At 42.8% G+C, this 16,489-nt stretch overlaps 1 protein-coding gene across 1 annotated transcript in view; it reads right to left on the reverse strand.

Moving 5' to 3' along the window:
• ASXL2 (ASXL transcriptional regulator 2) overlaps positions 1 to 12,617 on the reverse strand; it is a 151,905-nt gene extending 139,288 nt beyond the window's left edge. The window contains exon 1 of the mRNA XM_032172451.2: positions 12,320 to 12,617. Coding sequence (XP_032028342.1) covers positions 12,320 to 12,376 — 57 coding nt within the window. The 5' untranslated portion in view covers positions 12,377 to 12,617. The remainder of the gene's footprint in view (positions 1 to 12,319) is intronic.
• Positions 12,618 to 16,489: the final 3,872 nt, after the last annotated feature.

The following is a 16,489-nucleotide window of genomic DNA, read 5'->3' on the forward strand; positions in this document are numbered from 1 at the left end:
ATAAAAAATCTAGTTTGAAAAATCATTTTCATTAAAACTTTGTCATTTACTACCTTTTATCTGCTAGAAAACAGAGCTGAGAAATACATATGAAGCAATACAATACTAAGACTAGGAAATGGTTGCCCCTCTTGTCCCCCACATCTGGTCTCAAGGTATGACTTTCATATTCCAAACCAGTAACAGACAGCTTTTCACCTAGCAAAGTATCCCTAATTTTTGTCAGAAATAAATATATGAATATTTACTTTTTTAAAAGAATTTGAGACAGAGTCTTGCTCTGTTGCCCAGGCTGGAGTGCACAGGCGTGATCTCGGCTCACTGCAACCTCCACCACCCAGGTTCAAGTGATTCTCCTGCCTCAACCTCTTGAGTAGCTGGGATTATAGGCACGCACCACCACGTCCAGCTATTTTTTTTTTTTTTTTTTTTTTGAGACAGAGTTTCGCTCTTGTTGCCCAGGCTGGAGTGCCATGGCGCAATTTCAGCTCACCGCAACCTCCGCCTCCCAGGTTCAAGCGATTCTCCTGCCTCAGCCTCCCAAGTAGCTGGGATTACAGGCATGCGCCACCATGCCCGACTAATTTTGTATTTTTAGTAGAGACGGGGTTTCTCCATGTTGGTCAGGCTGGTCTCGAACTACCAACCTCAGGTGATCTGCCCGCCTTGGCCTCCCAAAGAGCTGGGATTACAGGCGTGATCCACCATGCCTGGCCCTAATTTTCGTATTTTTAGTAGAGACAGGTTCTATCCAAAAAAAAGAATGAGAATTGTATTGTGCTGTAGAGTATTCCAAGACCTCTTTTATGTGTGGAAACTTCAGGAGGCTGGCAGAAAAATAGAAGGCCAGGTGCAGTGGCTCACACTTGTAATCCCAGTGTTTTGGGAGGCCAAAGAACAAGAATAGATTGAGGCCTGGAGTTTGAGACCAGCCTAGGCAACATAGTGAGACCCTGCCTCTACAAAAAACAAAACAAAAAAATCTTTTTTTTTTTTTTGAGACGGAGTCTTGCTCTGTCGCCCAGGCTGGAGTGCAGTGGCGCGATCTCGGCTCACTGCAACCTCCGCCTCCCGGGCTCACGCCATTCTCCTGCCTCAGCCTCTCCGAGTAGCTGGGACTACAGGCGCCCGCCACCACGCCCGGCTAATTTTTTGTATTTTTGGTAGAGACGGGGTTTCACCGTGGTCTCGATCTCCTGACCTCGTGATCCGCCCGCCTCGGCCTCCCAAAGTGCTGGGATTACAAGCGTGAGCCACCGCGCCCGGCCCAAAAAAATCTTAAGTAAAGGTGTTGAAAAGCTGCAAGTGGGGTAAGTATAGGTAAAAAAAGGTATGAAATGAGAATGTGAAATGTGAAAGATGACAAAAGAAAGTTATATCTCCTCCCATCAGTCTTTCCTGCCCTCTATAATAAATCCCACAAATGCCTCAATCTGCTTAAAACAGATACATTATTATCTCCTGCCTAAAAATTCTCTATTACTCCTAGAAAATACTTGTCAGCCCAACTTCTATAACCCTCCACATTTTGCCCCAACCGACCTTTTCTGGTTTTGTCTTCCATTATGCTACACAACACTCACAGGTTAATTAGCCATGCATCAAACATAACCTGCATTTTTCAGTCTTTCCTCTTTTCAGCTCTTCCCTCTGCCTGGAATGCCCTTGCCTATCATTCACTTGTAAATACTTTATCCATCATCCTAGAGTACCCAAGTCAAACCTTCTTTGAGACAACCGTGCTCCACCATACTCCCAAATTTTAGTATTACTATTAGATTGCTATTATGCAGCTTCAACAACACAGATTCAATTTTATTTATGTTTTATTATCATACAGAATAAAACAACACAAATTTATCTCACACTCTCAAGTGTATCAGGATTGTGGGTACAGGTTAGCTGGGTCCTCTACTTAGGATATCATGGTTACATCCGTTTCTTACAAAATTTGTCAGAACCTCTCAAATCAGACAGGAAACTGTCACTATAAATCAATAGCAAAACATTTAAAATGTTGTGTATCATTTAGAAATAAGTAACTAACACCATTGAACACTTATTTGAAATTCAATATGGCTAAGCCAGCTACTGAATAATTCAAACATCAGTGAGTTAAAGATTAAAGACGACGTGGGCCATCCCAGGCTGTGAACGCCATGAAAGTCCATTCTAGTATCAACTACTAATTAAAGTCAGTAGCCAAGAAATTTTCAAATGAAAAGTCTCTCACAACATAATTTTTGCCAAAAGATGGATCAACTTACTCAGAGGATACTATAATTAGCAAGTTTTACAATGCCCTCTGATGCCCAAGACAAACTAACTACATTCGCATTTACCGTTAACCAATTTTAGTTCTGTCAAGCAAGGTCAGACTTAAGAATTATCACAGATATTTCCCAAGGTCCAAATGTAACTCAAAAGAATCTCTGGAGGCAAATATCTTGGTGTGTCTTAGCATAATTTTCTTTCACAAAGAAAGAGATACTCAACCAGTTTTCATGGCATAATATATTTGACTAGCTTTATTCAAATTATCCTCTCTTAAAAGTAAGAACAGGCTGGCAGCAATGGCTCACACCTGTAATCCCGGCATTTTAGGAGGCCAAGACGAGAGGACTGCTTGAGCCCAGGAATTCAAGACCAGCATGAGCAACATGCTGAAACCTTATCTCTACAAAAAATACAAAAATTGGCCAGGTGCACTGGCTCATGCCTGTAATCCCAACACTTTGGGAAGCCGAGGTGGGTGGATCACCTCAGGTCAGGAGTTCGAGACCAGCCTGGCCAACATGGTGAAACCCCACCTCTACTAAAAATACAAAAATTAGCCAGGCATGGTGGCAGACACCTGTAATCCCAGCTACTTGGGAGGCTGAGGCAGGAGAATTGCTTGAACCTGGGAGGTGGAGGATGCAGTGAGCCGGATTGCACCACTGCACTCCAGCCTGGGGGACAGGAACAAGACCTCGTCTCAAAAAAAAAAAAAAATTAGCCAGGCATGGTGGCACATGCCTGTAGTCCCAGCTTCTTGAGAAGCTGGGGTGGAAGGATCACCTGAGCCTGGGAGGTCAAGGCTGCAGTGAGCTGAGATCCACCACTGTACTCCAGCCTGGGCAACAGAGTAAAACGCTGTCTCCAAAAAAAAAAAGAAAGAAAAATAATGTTCTCTTTAATCGCCAATTTTAAAAAGGTACCAAAAAAAAAAAGATTTAGCATTCCTATGTAAGAAACTCAGTTAAGGTCTGCAAGTAAAAACACTTTAAAAGAAAGTCTGTCTTAAAGGAGCACAAAGTCTTACTGGCATAGACAGAATTTCCTCCTTCTTGTCCACAACAAAAAAAGTATTTCACAGCCGGGTGCAGTGGCTCATGCCTGTAATCCCAGAACTTTGGGAGGCCGAGGTGGGTGGATCACCTCAGGTCAGGAGTTCGAGACCAGCCTGACCAATATTTACCCGTCTCTACTAAAATTACAAAAATTAGCAGGGCATGGTGGCGTGTGCCTGTAGTCCCAGCTACTCGGGAGGCTGAGGCGGGAGAACTGCTTGAACCTGGGAGGTGGAGGCTGCAGTGAGCCAAGATTACGCCACTGCACTCCAGCCTGGGCGACAGAGCAAGACCCTGTTTCAAAAAAAAAAGTGAAAAAAATTGTAAATGACCTGTATGTTAAATAATCAGGGACCAATTTTTTTTAATGATGGTATATCCAACAACAATAAAATACTAAAAAAAAACATTGACAAGAATAAGGCATTAGCCTGGCGTGGTGATGCATGTCTGTGGTCCCAGCCACTTGGGAGGCTGAGGTGGACGACAGCTTAAGCCCAGGAGTTTGATGCTGTAGTGCACTATATAGTCTTTAAGATGAAAGAAGCATTCGTTAACTCATAGAAGGTCTTTATTACAGAATCTCCACTCAAGCCACAGTTCACCATGAAAGCTAAAAACTCAGATGCATCTTCAGAAGATGTAATACAGCCTGGGTGGGGAACATAGTGAGACCCCATCTGTTCAAAAAATAAAAATTTTTATTAATAACCTGGCGGCCGACGCAGTGGCTCACACCTGTAATCCCAGCACTTCGGGAGGCCAAGGTGGGCGGATCAAGAAGTCAAGAGATTGAGACCATCCTGGCCAACATGGTGAAACCCCATCTCTACTAAAAATACAAAAATTAGCTGGGCATGGTGGCACATGCCTATAGTCCCAGCTACTCGGGAGGACTGAGGCAGGAGAATCACTTGAACCCAGGAGGCGGAGGTTGCAGTGAGCCAACATTGCGCCAGTGCAGTCTCGCTCTGCCGCCAGGCTCCATTTAAAAAAAAAAAAAATTAACCTGGCCTGGTGGCACATCCCTGTCGTCCTGGCTACTAAGGAAGCTGAGGCAGGAGGGTTGTTTGAGCCCAGGAGGTCAAGGCTTCAGTAAGCCGTGATTGAATGCCACTGCACTCCAGCCTGAGTGACAGAGCAAGACCCCACCTCAAAAAAGAAAAAAAAGAATAAGGCAGATATTAAATATACAAGTAATGACATGAAAAGATATCCATGATATTCATAAAATACAGAATTTCATGTAAAATAAAGGTATACCTGTTTGTATATACGAGGTAAAAAAATCCAGAAAGCCATATGTAACTATCAACCAGAGTTAATTTCGGTATGGTAAGTAAATATTTTCAATATTTCAGTATGCAGACTTTCACTTAATTCCCATTTTCAGTATACTGACTCATCTAGGATTAACTCTTTACATTTCTACTTGTTTGCTGTTTTTGCAAAAAATAATGAGCCTATATAACTTGAATAGGAAATAAATTTAAAGCAAATAACACTGTTTCTAAATCATATTTAGAGTTCTAAAATTTAGCTCATTCAATAACCTTTTAATAGTAAAAACATAATAAATCACACTGTACTAAAAATACTAAATTAAAAAATATCAAAAACTATGAGGATGGCCTCTATGAGATGTAAAAAGAAAGAATAAAGAAGTAGAGGGGTATTCAGAGTTCTTTTGTAAACAGGACAAAGATAGCAAGTTTAGTTATATCTTCCACACACTGGCCTCCTTGCAGACAGCTTTTGTAGAGGGGGGAAAAAAAATGTCCCACAGCAAAATTGTCCAGCCTCTCAAGAGTAGATAGAATCTGTGGATGGGGAAGCAGAAAGGACTTTTGCAAACCTGAGGTTATTTTCTCAACGCCTTTCAGAATTCTGCAAGAGATGCAGGAGTAGCAGCATCAGCAGCACCACCTTTCATAGAAATTTTTAATTTAAGTGTTCAAAAAAGATTCTGCTTTTCTCCCCCCCTTCAACAAACTAGGAGGCTTGTGGGCTTTCAGGATAGAGGCATAAAAACAGGTCAGAAAAAATTATGAAATTAACACAAAATTTTATTTATTTTGGTTTTTGAGACAGAGTTTCACTCTTGTTGCCCAGGCTGGAGTGCAATGGCATGATCTCGGCTCACCGCAACCTCCGCCTCCCGGGTTCAAGTGATTCTCCTGCCTCAGCCTCCTGAGTAGCTGAGATTACAGGCATGCGCCACCCACACCTGGCTAATTTGAAATTAACACAAAATTTATGCAGGAGAACTTTAAATAATATGGCAAGAAAGAAAGATCAGTCAAGCAAAAAGTGTTACATCAAGTCACCTTGTACTAACAGACTTGCAGAAAGTAACTTCATGAATGTAAATACACAGCTGTTTTGAAAATTATGCATCAGAGCAGTTCCTCAATTTTTTTTTAAATTAAAGAACTTTTTATTAAACTCTTGGGTGAAAGGAGAAATAAATTATAGAATTTCAGAAAAACAATGAGTGAAAATTTTGCATAACAGATCTATGGGATAAATGTAAAGCAGAGATCAGAGGAAAATTCACAAGACCAAAGAGCTACATAAATTAAAAATTAGCAGGGCACAGTGGCTCACGCCTGTAATCCCAACACTTTGGGTCCACTGCGAGAGCCCAAGAATTTGAGACCAGGCTGGGCAGCATGGCAAAACCTCATCTCTACAAAAAATACAAAAATTAGCCAGGCATGGTAGTGCGTGCTTGTGGTCCCAGCTACTTGGGAGGCTGAGGCAAGAGGATCCCTTGAGCCTGGGAGGCGGAAGCTGCAGTGAGCTGAGATCGCACCACCGCACTCCAGTCTGGGCAACAGAGCAAGACCCTGTCTCAAGGAAAAAAAAAAAAAATTAAAACTTAAATAAATTTGCAACTCAAATAGTTAGAAAGATAACAAAGGAAACCAAAACAAAGTCTAAGAGTAAAATTGTAAAGTTATAAGTGAAAACTAATAAGGTCAGAGAACAGAAAAACAATTCATAAACAAAATCTGTTTATTTGGGGGAAAACAAAAGCACCCAACAAAACAGATGAATCACTAGCAAAATTAATAAAGAAGATAGTAATACAAATATACAAAGTAAGCATTAATAAGGAAGAAATAACTATAGAGAGGAAAAATTTTAAATTCTAAGAGATTATTTTCCATAGCTTTAGGCAAATAAATTTGAGAATCTCTATTATATGGATAATTGTTAATGAAAATACAGTTTACTAAAATTGACCCTAGTAGAGAGAGGATGCTTAAGCAAACTAAGTTCCACAGAATAAATAGGCAAAATTATCAAGGAATTAGCTCACCAAAAAGCACTGAGCCCAGACGGTTTCTCAGGAGAATTTTTTTTCCCAGAAGTCTCTATTTATTGGCTCTTGGGGGGTTGTAAGTTCTTTTTTTGTTTTTTTCCCCAACCGTTTCTGGGGAACAGGTGGTATTTGGTATACATGGGTAAGTTTAGTGGTAATTTCTGAGATTTTGGTGCACTCATCACCCAAATGGTGTACACTGTACCCAATGTGTAGCCTTTTATCCCTCATCACCCTCCCACCCTTTCCCCACCCAGAGTCCCCAAAGTCCATTCCATTATTCTTATTCCTTTGCATCCTCATAGCTTAGCTGTCACAGTTTCTCAATTTTTAGCCCATGCCAGTGCTTTCTCACTAATTTTTATGTAATCCATGAGCCAAGAATCTGCCCAGTTTTACTTTCTATAATTTGTATTATAAAAATTGGCCGGGTGCAGTAATCTCAACTACTAGGAAGGCTGAGGTGGGAGAATCACCTGAACCCAGGAGGCAGAGGTTGCAGTGAGCCGACATTGCACCACTGCTCTCCAGAGTGGCAACAGAGTGAGATTCTGTCTCAAAAAATAACAGTATTTCCATTTTCTACACTTCCTATATCAAAGTAATTAGCCTTTCTTTAATAGAAATTTTCTATCTTCCATCTTATTTTCTAAAGTTAAATAAAGATAATTAATATTTGATGACATCCTGAGGATTTTAGCAGTGACAAAAGTGACAAAAGTTTTAAGTGACAAAAACTAAAATCTTGTGTACATTCAAAATAATTAACCAATGAATGAAGTCTATATATTAAAAAAAAAAAAAAAAAAAACTTCTTCAGTCTACAAATTATATTCCAAAGATCTACACTACAGGTTATGTTCCTCATCTCTAACACCCACACCTTGCTTCTCCTATATTTTTTTTTTTTTTTTTTTTTTTTACCATTTTCCTCCCAAAAAAACACCCAATGTCCCTTAAGTGTATAATCTCTAAAGTCTGCCTCTCCATCCCTTCCACCTACAATCACACACACATTTGTCCTTTCGGGACTCTTTCGCCTTTTAATGCTTTTCTAGCCATGGGTAAGGAGAGAAAAGTCAAAAGGCAAACAAGATCAATAAGACTGCTATTTTCAAAGTTCTGCTTTGCAAAAACTGCCAAAATCCTCAGGATGTCATCAAATATTTAGATGATTCATCTTTTTAATGAGCCTAATTCTGAACATAGTTCTAAAGTCAATGCAGGCAGGGTGCAGTGGCCCACATCTGTAATCCTAATACTTTGGGAGGCCGAGGCAGGCAGATTACTTGAGTCCAGGAGTTCAAGACCAGCCTGGGAAACTTGGCGAGACCCTGTCTCTACAAAAAAAGTTTAAAAATTAGCTGTGGGCCCGGTGCAGTGGCTCACGCCGGTAATCCCATCATGCTGGGAGGCAGAGGTGGGCGGATCACTTGAGTCCAGGTGTTTGAGATCAGCCTGGGCAACATGGCTGGCAAAACCCCATCTCTACAAAAAATTTAAAAATCAGCCAGGTATGGCAGCACATGCCTGTAGTCTCAGCTACTTGGAAAGCTGAGCCAGGATGCTTGAGCCTGGCAGGCAGAAGTTGCAGTGAGCCAAGATCACACCACTGCATTCCAGCCTGGGCAACCAAGTGAGACCCCATCTCACACACACAAAAAATTAGCTGGGCATGGTGGCACATGTGTGTGGTACTAGCTACTCCATAGGCTAAGGAGGAAGGAGCCCTTGAGCCCAGGAGATGGAAGTTGTAGTGAGCCACGATCACAAGACTGCACTTTATCCTTGCTGACAAAGTGAGTCCCTGATTCAAAAAATAAAGTCAATGTAAAGGTTCTCAATATCCCTGGTTAGCTACAAGTTTTCAAATTTAAATTGTACTAAACACTACACTACTTATCTCTTGCTCAAATCATTCATTACCACCATCACTACTGCCCTTAAAATTTAAAACATGCGGCCGGGCGCGGTGGCTCACGCTTGTAATCCCAGCACTTTGGGAGGCTGAGGCGGGCGGGATCACGAGGTCAGGAGATCGAGACCACAGTGAAACCCCGTCTCTACTAAAAATACAAAAAAAAATTAGCCGGGCGTGGTGGCGGGCGCCTGTAGTCCCAGCTACTCGGAGAGGCTGAGGCAGGAGAATGGCGTGAACCCGGGAGGCGGAGCTTGCAGTGAGCCGAGACTGCGCCACTGCACTCCAGCCTGGGCGACAGAGCGAGACTCCGTCTCAAAAAAAAAAAAAAAAAAAAAATTTAAAACATGCAGCTGAGTATGGTGGACCACGCCTATAGTATCAGCACTTTGGCAGGCTGAGGCAGGAGGATCACTTGAGCCCAGGAGTTTGAGACCAGCCTGAGCAACATTGGGAGACCCTCTCTCTACAAAAAAAAATTGTTTTAATTAGCTGGGAGTGGTGGCGCACACCTGCAGTCCCAGCTGCTCAGGAGGCTGAGGCGGGAGGATCACTTGAGGGGTTGGCTGAGGTTGCCATGAGCCGCCATCGTGGCAGTACACTCCAGCTTGGGCAACAGAGCAAGATCCTGTCTCAAAAAAAGAAAAAGTAAAACATGTGAAACTGTTAACTAAATACTAGAATGCTTTTTATAACTAGCATATTTAAATAAGACAAAATTAAGATCAACAGGGAGGCAGTCCAGTGTAGTGAATGCACATTCAAGATCAGGTGAATCACAGCTCCATCACCTTTCTCTGGTGTCCTTAGTTACTGGAGCCAGTGTATACATTTAAGTTCATTTTATCAGCCTTTTGGCATAATCTATTATTATATAATAATTATGAAGCCAAGCACAGTGGCACATGCCTATAGTCCCAGCTACTTGGGAAGCTAGGGCAGGATGATCACTTGAGCCCAGAAGTTCAAGGCTTTGGTGCACCATGATCATACCTGTGAAGCCATTGCACTCTAGCCTGGGCAGCATAGCAAAACGAGTCTAAATAAATAAAATTATAATAATAATGATAATAATTATGAATCTATTTTGCTTATAGTAACCTCACTATTTTGCTGATAGTAACCTCATATCAAACCATGTAGCTCTCCCACATAAACACACACACCCCGTATCATCCCAGTATCACATATCTACATTAAATGTGTTGAATATATCTATTGGTATATTATTGGTCAGGAAAACAACCTTATTTTAATAGTACTCTCTAAAACATGATAGCTCTACAATGGAGGTAACAAAAACATATGAAATAAGAAACAGACACTTGCTTCCTTGATGAAACTGTTCCTCGAACACTTGATATCCTAATGCCTAAGAAATAAGTTTAAGCCTTAAAACCTCTTTTCCTATTCCTCTCGATCTAAATACTAGCATTCTTATTTAGGTCAAAGTTACTTTCATTTGTCAACTCACTAATTTTCTGATTTCATTATTCTGCAGTCTGAAATATTACAAATGTACCTTTGCCCGGTCCTTCTTTTATTTTCATCTATTTGTCCTAAAAACAAAAATATTTTGGACACCGAGATTTAGTTTAATCCCTCCCCTCACTTATAGGTAATAAAATAACCCCCCAAAATTAAGAGTGTTTTCTAGATTTTGGCTACTAGAAAAAGAAAAACTTTACTGTCATCATTCTCTTTCTAAAACACATTTTCACTGAGACTGGGGCTTTATGTATTTGCCAGAATCAAAGAAAAATACCAAGCTACTAATATACTGGTCCCCTCAGGAACTCTACTGATCAAAGTAGTCTTTCCATCTTTTAAATATTATTTTTCACATAGCTATCTAGGGCATGAAATGAGCTAATATACTAACATAGGAAAAGCTAAGTAGATGCAGACTAATTTTTCCTATTTGTCACAATCTCCCAATGACTATTTTATCAAAGGGATCATAATTCACAAAACACTCCTAAGATTCTAGAAACTTGTGTAATTAGTGCTTTGAGAGGCCAAGGGCAGGAGGACTGCTTGAGCCCAGGAGTGCAAGACTAGCCTAGCCTGGGCAACATAGCAAGACCCTGTCTCTACAAAATATTTTTAATTAAAAAAACAATTTTAAAGACCTTAGGAACTTAAAATTAATTAGCATAAATTAGGGTCCAGGTCTGCTTACCTATAATTAAAATTCATCATGCTTCTTTTATTAACAGAAAGAGGTCTTGAGGTATCCACCAAGTAGAGAGTAAAACAGCCCTCTGTGGAGAAGCAACCTCTACACCTTCAAAAAAAGTATAGGAGTCTTATCTTTTAGAGGGAAACTACTAGTACAGGAAGATATACGAAGATATATTGTAAGTGAAAACACCCAGTAAGTAAAATGTGCTATTATTTCTTAACTTTTTTACATTTCCAACTAAGAGAAATACAAATTGAAGACTCATCAACATCCTAATGCATAAAGTTTACAAAACAGATGCACAAGACTGAATAAACAGTATGACCTAGATTTGGGGAAATAAAGAGACTAGACGGTAATATACCAAATGTTAGCAGATACAGCCGAGGAGTGAAAGAAATGTGATTTTTTTTTTAATGTTCTTCTTTATACTTTTTTATAATTTTCCAAATTTCCCCACAGTGAACGTTACTTTTATATTAAAAAAACTCATTAAAAAATAAACCATATGGCATCTAATAAGGGTTCACTAAGAAGGGCTACACTGTCGAAGTATTACTGGCATTACTCACCATTAAAGGGGTGAACACCTCTCACTTTCCACTATTAAAATGCTGCTGTTTAATGCCCTATTACTTTTCTGCTGCACCCTCAACGATGGTATGAACTTCACTATCCCCTACCATTTCATTTCTGCATACAACATGCTTTTAATTTTTTCTTCTTAAAATATGGTAAAAGTTTTCACTAATCCTCAATATTCCACTTCTTAAAATCTACCTCTAAATTTCGTCATAACAGAATTAGGGGGAAAAATTGTTTTACCCACTAATTACAACTTCATTAGGCCACCATCACTTTGGCTAGGGTAACGTGAAGGCCGGGTAAACTACACGTCCCACCATGCATTGCTGCCTTGTTCAGAGTAGGTCTCTACGGAAACAGGAAAAAAAAATTCTACAAGTCCCACCTGTTACTTCGTTTCTAAACACCTCCTGCACTTTCGGCTCCAACACCAAACAAAAACAAAAGCCTCGTGATCTCACGTCTGCTCCGGGAGCCAGACAAGCAGGGGGCCCGGGGTCATAGGCACGTCCGCTGTAACGGGTAAATTCTATCCAGCTCCAGCGCTCCCCTCTCCTTTCCGGGGCTGGATGCACGCACAAGCTTTCTCCTATCTGCATCCAATGAGGGCTCTCCAGCCGCACAAGGGAGAAGAACCAGTTACCGTGCAAGCACCACAGACTTCCCCGTGCCGGGGCGGGGGCTACCACAGAGCGGAGTTGATATCGACTCGACCCCAAGAGACAGCCTCAAAACACTGAGAGGACTCGCCGCAGACGCCGAGAGACGCCACGGCCCCGCGGCTATCACGTTCCGCCGGGCGCCTCCATTCCCACAGGGATCGCAACCCCGACACTAACCGCCGCCCTCTCCGCGCGGTTTTGTGCCCCTTCAGCCGGGTCGCTGGGCCAGCGACCTCCCTTTCCCTGCGACTGGCGGGCGACAAGGGAACAAAATCCTCCCGGCCTTCCCCTTCGCTCCCTCCCCCTTACCGTCTTGGCGGCCTCCGCCCAGGTCCTGCCCTTCTTCCTACGTCCCTTTTCCCTCATGTCGGGTCTTGAACTGACTGGGAGGCTCCCGTGTCCGGGCTCCGGCCGCCCTCCCTGCCTGCTGTGCCCTGCGCTGCTTTTCCCGCGGTGCCGGGAAAGTGGGAGAAAAGGGAAGTCAGGCCGGGGGGGCACCCAAGCAGAGGAAGCGGCGGGGGTGGTGCGCGGGGGGGTCTATGGGGCGGCCGGTCCTCCTGCTGCCGTTGCCACTGCTACCGCCGCTGCCATATTGGGTTCTTACTGTACAGGCTGCCGCTACGGTCATGTGACCGCTCCCGCGCGGCCGTCACTACTGTACGCAGCCGGCCGCGCGAACGAGCGCGGGCGCGCCCCCGCCTCCCAAGCCCGGCCGCTGAGCTATCGAGCCGGTGGTTTGCGGTACCTCGCCACGCCCCCACCCTTCCGGTCTCCGCCTCTCCGCAGGAGCATGCGCGCGAAGGAGGCCCCGGCAGTAGCTGGAGTCTGACGCCCGGCGCTCACACCTACAGCGAATATCTGCCTGCGGAAGCGGAACCTGTTCCATCCGGGAGAGCTTACTGAGCGCATCCCGCCTCGTGCGAGGCGCTGCACGGGCTGTGTAGACCTGGGGAGCTGACCTCTTCCGTCAGTGGGTAGCTCCGCCAACTATCACTTTAGATAAGCCCTGCGTTTGTGTTTTCTGATTTATTTGCATTTTTACAGAGGTTATCTTTTTGAAGATAGGCAACAATTCTCGTCTGCCTATAAACCCCATTCGATAGGCGAAGCAACTGAGATTGAGTAACTTGCCCAGCTCACAAGTGTGGGATGTAGAGAAACCAAAAATCAAATTGCCAGCTCAGAGCCCTTTCCATCTCCCCAGAATGCCTCAAACTTAGCTGACTTTGTTTTTAAGGCCACCAGTAACTGCATCCACGCTTTTACATGTGAAGCTACTCAACAATGACAGAAATGGTGTCTTCTTTATTTCGGTGACTTCAGTCCCTAGCATAGTGCCTGTACATATCAGGCGTCCAGTAAATATTTGCTGAATGATTCACCTATTTCTGTGGTCAGAGACCATGATTTGTAGTATCCGTAACAGCCTTCTGAAAGATCCAGAATGTGGCATCTTCTCTTAACATCATCTACGCCTTGATACCTTGCAAAGTAAGAAGAATGTAGTAACACCTGCTGATCTCCCAAATCCACCTGCTTCCAGAAGCTGCTTCCAAACAATCTAGTAAATTTACTATAGTGTGAAATAGGACTGAGGATTGGATTGCCTCTTGGGAAGAAAGACAGGTGAGAGCAATACTTAAAGTTTATGGATGCATTTCAGAAGTTCATAGATTCCCTAAAATTATGAACTATATTTTGTGTGTTATATGTGAATTTTTTAAGAGGATTCATAACTTTTCCTCCATTTTTCAAAAAGGATCTGTTGTGCCAAAAAAAAAGATATTAAAGGGAGTTTGAGAGTCCATCTAGAAGTATCTAGATACTTCCTTATATTTCCGTTCAGTCATGGATCAAACAGCCCATTTCAGCAATTGATATGGATATATTTTCCCAAATGTCTTTGGTAATTCATAGCCCTATGCATTACACAGGTATGTACCACCTCCCTCCAAAGTTTATGTCTGTAGTCTAAGAAGGCCTTCTCGCCGGGTGTGGTGGCTCACGCCTGTAATCCCAGCATTTTGAGAGGCTGAGGTGGTCAGATCACTTATGGCCAAAAATACAAAAATTAGCTGGGCATGGTGGCATGCGCCTGTAATCCCATCTACTTGGGAGGCTGAAGCAGGAAAATTGCTTGAACCTGGGAGGCAGAGGTTGCAGTGAGCCCAGAGATCGTGCCATTACACTCCAGCCTGGGCAACAGAGCAAGACTCTGTCTCAAAAAAGAGAGAGAAAGAGAGAAGAGAAAAGAAGGTCTTCTCCATCCCTGGCTGTTGAGCTGAGTACAGCTTATCCAGTCCTGTTGTTTGGTCCTGGAGCCCCAGCTGGTTTTCAGACCCTGCTAGGGTCCTTACTTTGCATTTCCGGAGCTCTATCCCCAGGTTTGAATTTCAAGGGTGGGGATTGTGATGTTGTGGTTCCTACTTCTTAATCTTCCACAGATACAGATAGTTTATTATTATTATAAAAGTATAATTCCCCAGAAAGTATTTTGTCCCCATGTCTATTGATTGAATTTGTTATGTGTATTTGCATCTCTCTCATTATCCCCACCCTCCTTCTGGATTTCCTTAGATAGTCTGTTTCTATTCTCACCCTACTCAAGCCCATCCTACAGGGAATGCCAAATCTATCTTCTTAAAACTCCACCCACTACCCTACTAAGATATCCTCCCTAAGATATCCTCTTGATTGAGTCACAGTTTCTTAGCTTTACAGATACAGTTTCTATAATCAACTTAGTCATCCTTTGATTTATCTCTGGTTACTTCTATCAGCATTTGCCACTCCCCTGAAGACCCCACCTCTACTCTTGCCTCTTCATTTAACTAATAACATTGCTTCATATATCATGTAAAAATTATTGGCCATGGGCCGGGCGCGGTGGCTCACGCTTGTAATCCCAGCACTTTGGGAGGCCGAGGCGGGCGGATCACAAGGTCAGGAGATCGAGACCAGGGTGAAACCCCGTCTCTACTAAAAAATACAAAAAAAAAATTAGCCGGGCGTGGTGGCGGGCGCCTGTAGTCCCAGCTACTCAGAGAGGCTGAGGCAGGAGAATGGTGTGAACCTGGGAGGCGGAGCTTGCAGTGAGCCGAGATTACGCCACTGCACTCCAGCCTGGGTGACAGAGCGAGACTCCGTCTCAAAAAAAAAAAAAAATTATTGGCCACCAGTTGCAGTCTCACCTTGTCTTCAATCCCTAAATTTACCCATAAGTTCGCGCATTCTAACCTCCTCCTCCTCCTTACCATAGCCTAATCCCTCCTTTAATATACCGTATACGGGACACTATCCCTTCTCATCTTCCTTGGAATGTTATTCCATTTTTTTCATTATTTTCTAGTTCTGATACCCCTCCACCTCCTTTTACAAGCATATTCAAGACACTTCCAGCTTAAAGAAGTCTCTTTACCCTACCACCCTACCATACCAAATTATTTTTCCTCTCTTTCTTGCCCATAAATATCTTGAATGTGTGACCTACACTCACCATCTCCACTTTCACAACTTCCACCCACTCCTCTGCCCTACTAAGTGTAACAATGCTTTACATCTACAAATCAAGGTCTGACTCTTTTGTGGTAAAGTGAATGACCTGCTTTGACAAACTTTAGCTTAGTGTACTGCAGAAAATGAAATCAAGGATTTTTAGACTACAGATATTCAGCCCCAACCCCTTCAAATGCTTTATCTTGGAATCCACATGAGATTTTTATTTTCACAATAAAATTAACTTTTTTTCATCTTTACCAAACTGCTCATTGTAAAAATTTGACAGATATTCGTTTTGTCTGTGGAAGCAGAGACTGAGCCTTGACTCCTTGTGCAAGTTATGTATTGGAGTGCTCTCAGAAGAAACCTGTAATGGTGTGAGGGAAGCATCATAGAGAAGGGAAGAAGCTGAACAGGCGCAGTGTCTCATGCCTGTAATCTCAGCACTTTGGGAGGCCAAGGTGGGCAGATCACTTGAGGTCAGGAGTTGGAGACCAGCCTGGCCAACGTGGTGAAACATGGTCTCTACCAAAAAATACAAAAGTTAGCCGGGTGTGGTGGCTCAAGGCAGTAGTCCCAGATACTTAGGAGGCTGAGGTGGGAGAATCACTGGAACTTGGGAGGTGGAGGTTGCAGTGAGCCGAGATCACACCACCCCACTCTAGCCTGGGCAATAGAGTGAAACCCTGTCTCAAAAAAAAAAAAAAAAAAAAAAGAGAGAGAGAGAAGGGAAGAAGCTAAGGAAAACCTTGCCTCAGCCTCACAACTTGGTTGAGCATGAATGGCCCCTCGTTAAGTATGTCTCCTCTGTAGAACCAAACTTTTCACTCAGATAAGATATCATCAGGTCTAGACTTGGCAAAGTTTGGGACAGGAAGCGCTAGCAAGCCCATTTGGCCCTCACACAGAAGCTGTTTTATCTTCAACAGTTTTATTATGAATGTGGTATTTTTATCTCCATCTGCTTGTCTCCTCTAGATA

This window comes from Hylobates moloch, unplaced genomic scaffold, assembly GCF_009828535.3.
Source record: "Hylobates moloch isolate HMO894 unplaced genomic scaffold, HMol_V3 SCAFFOLD_13, whole genome shotgun sequence".
Taxonomy (NCBI): domain Eukaryota; kingdom Metazoa; phylum Chordata; class Mammalia; order Primates; family Hylobatidae; genus Hylobates; species Hylobates moloch.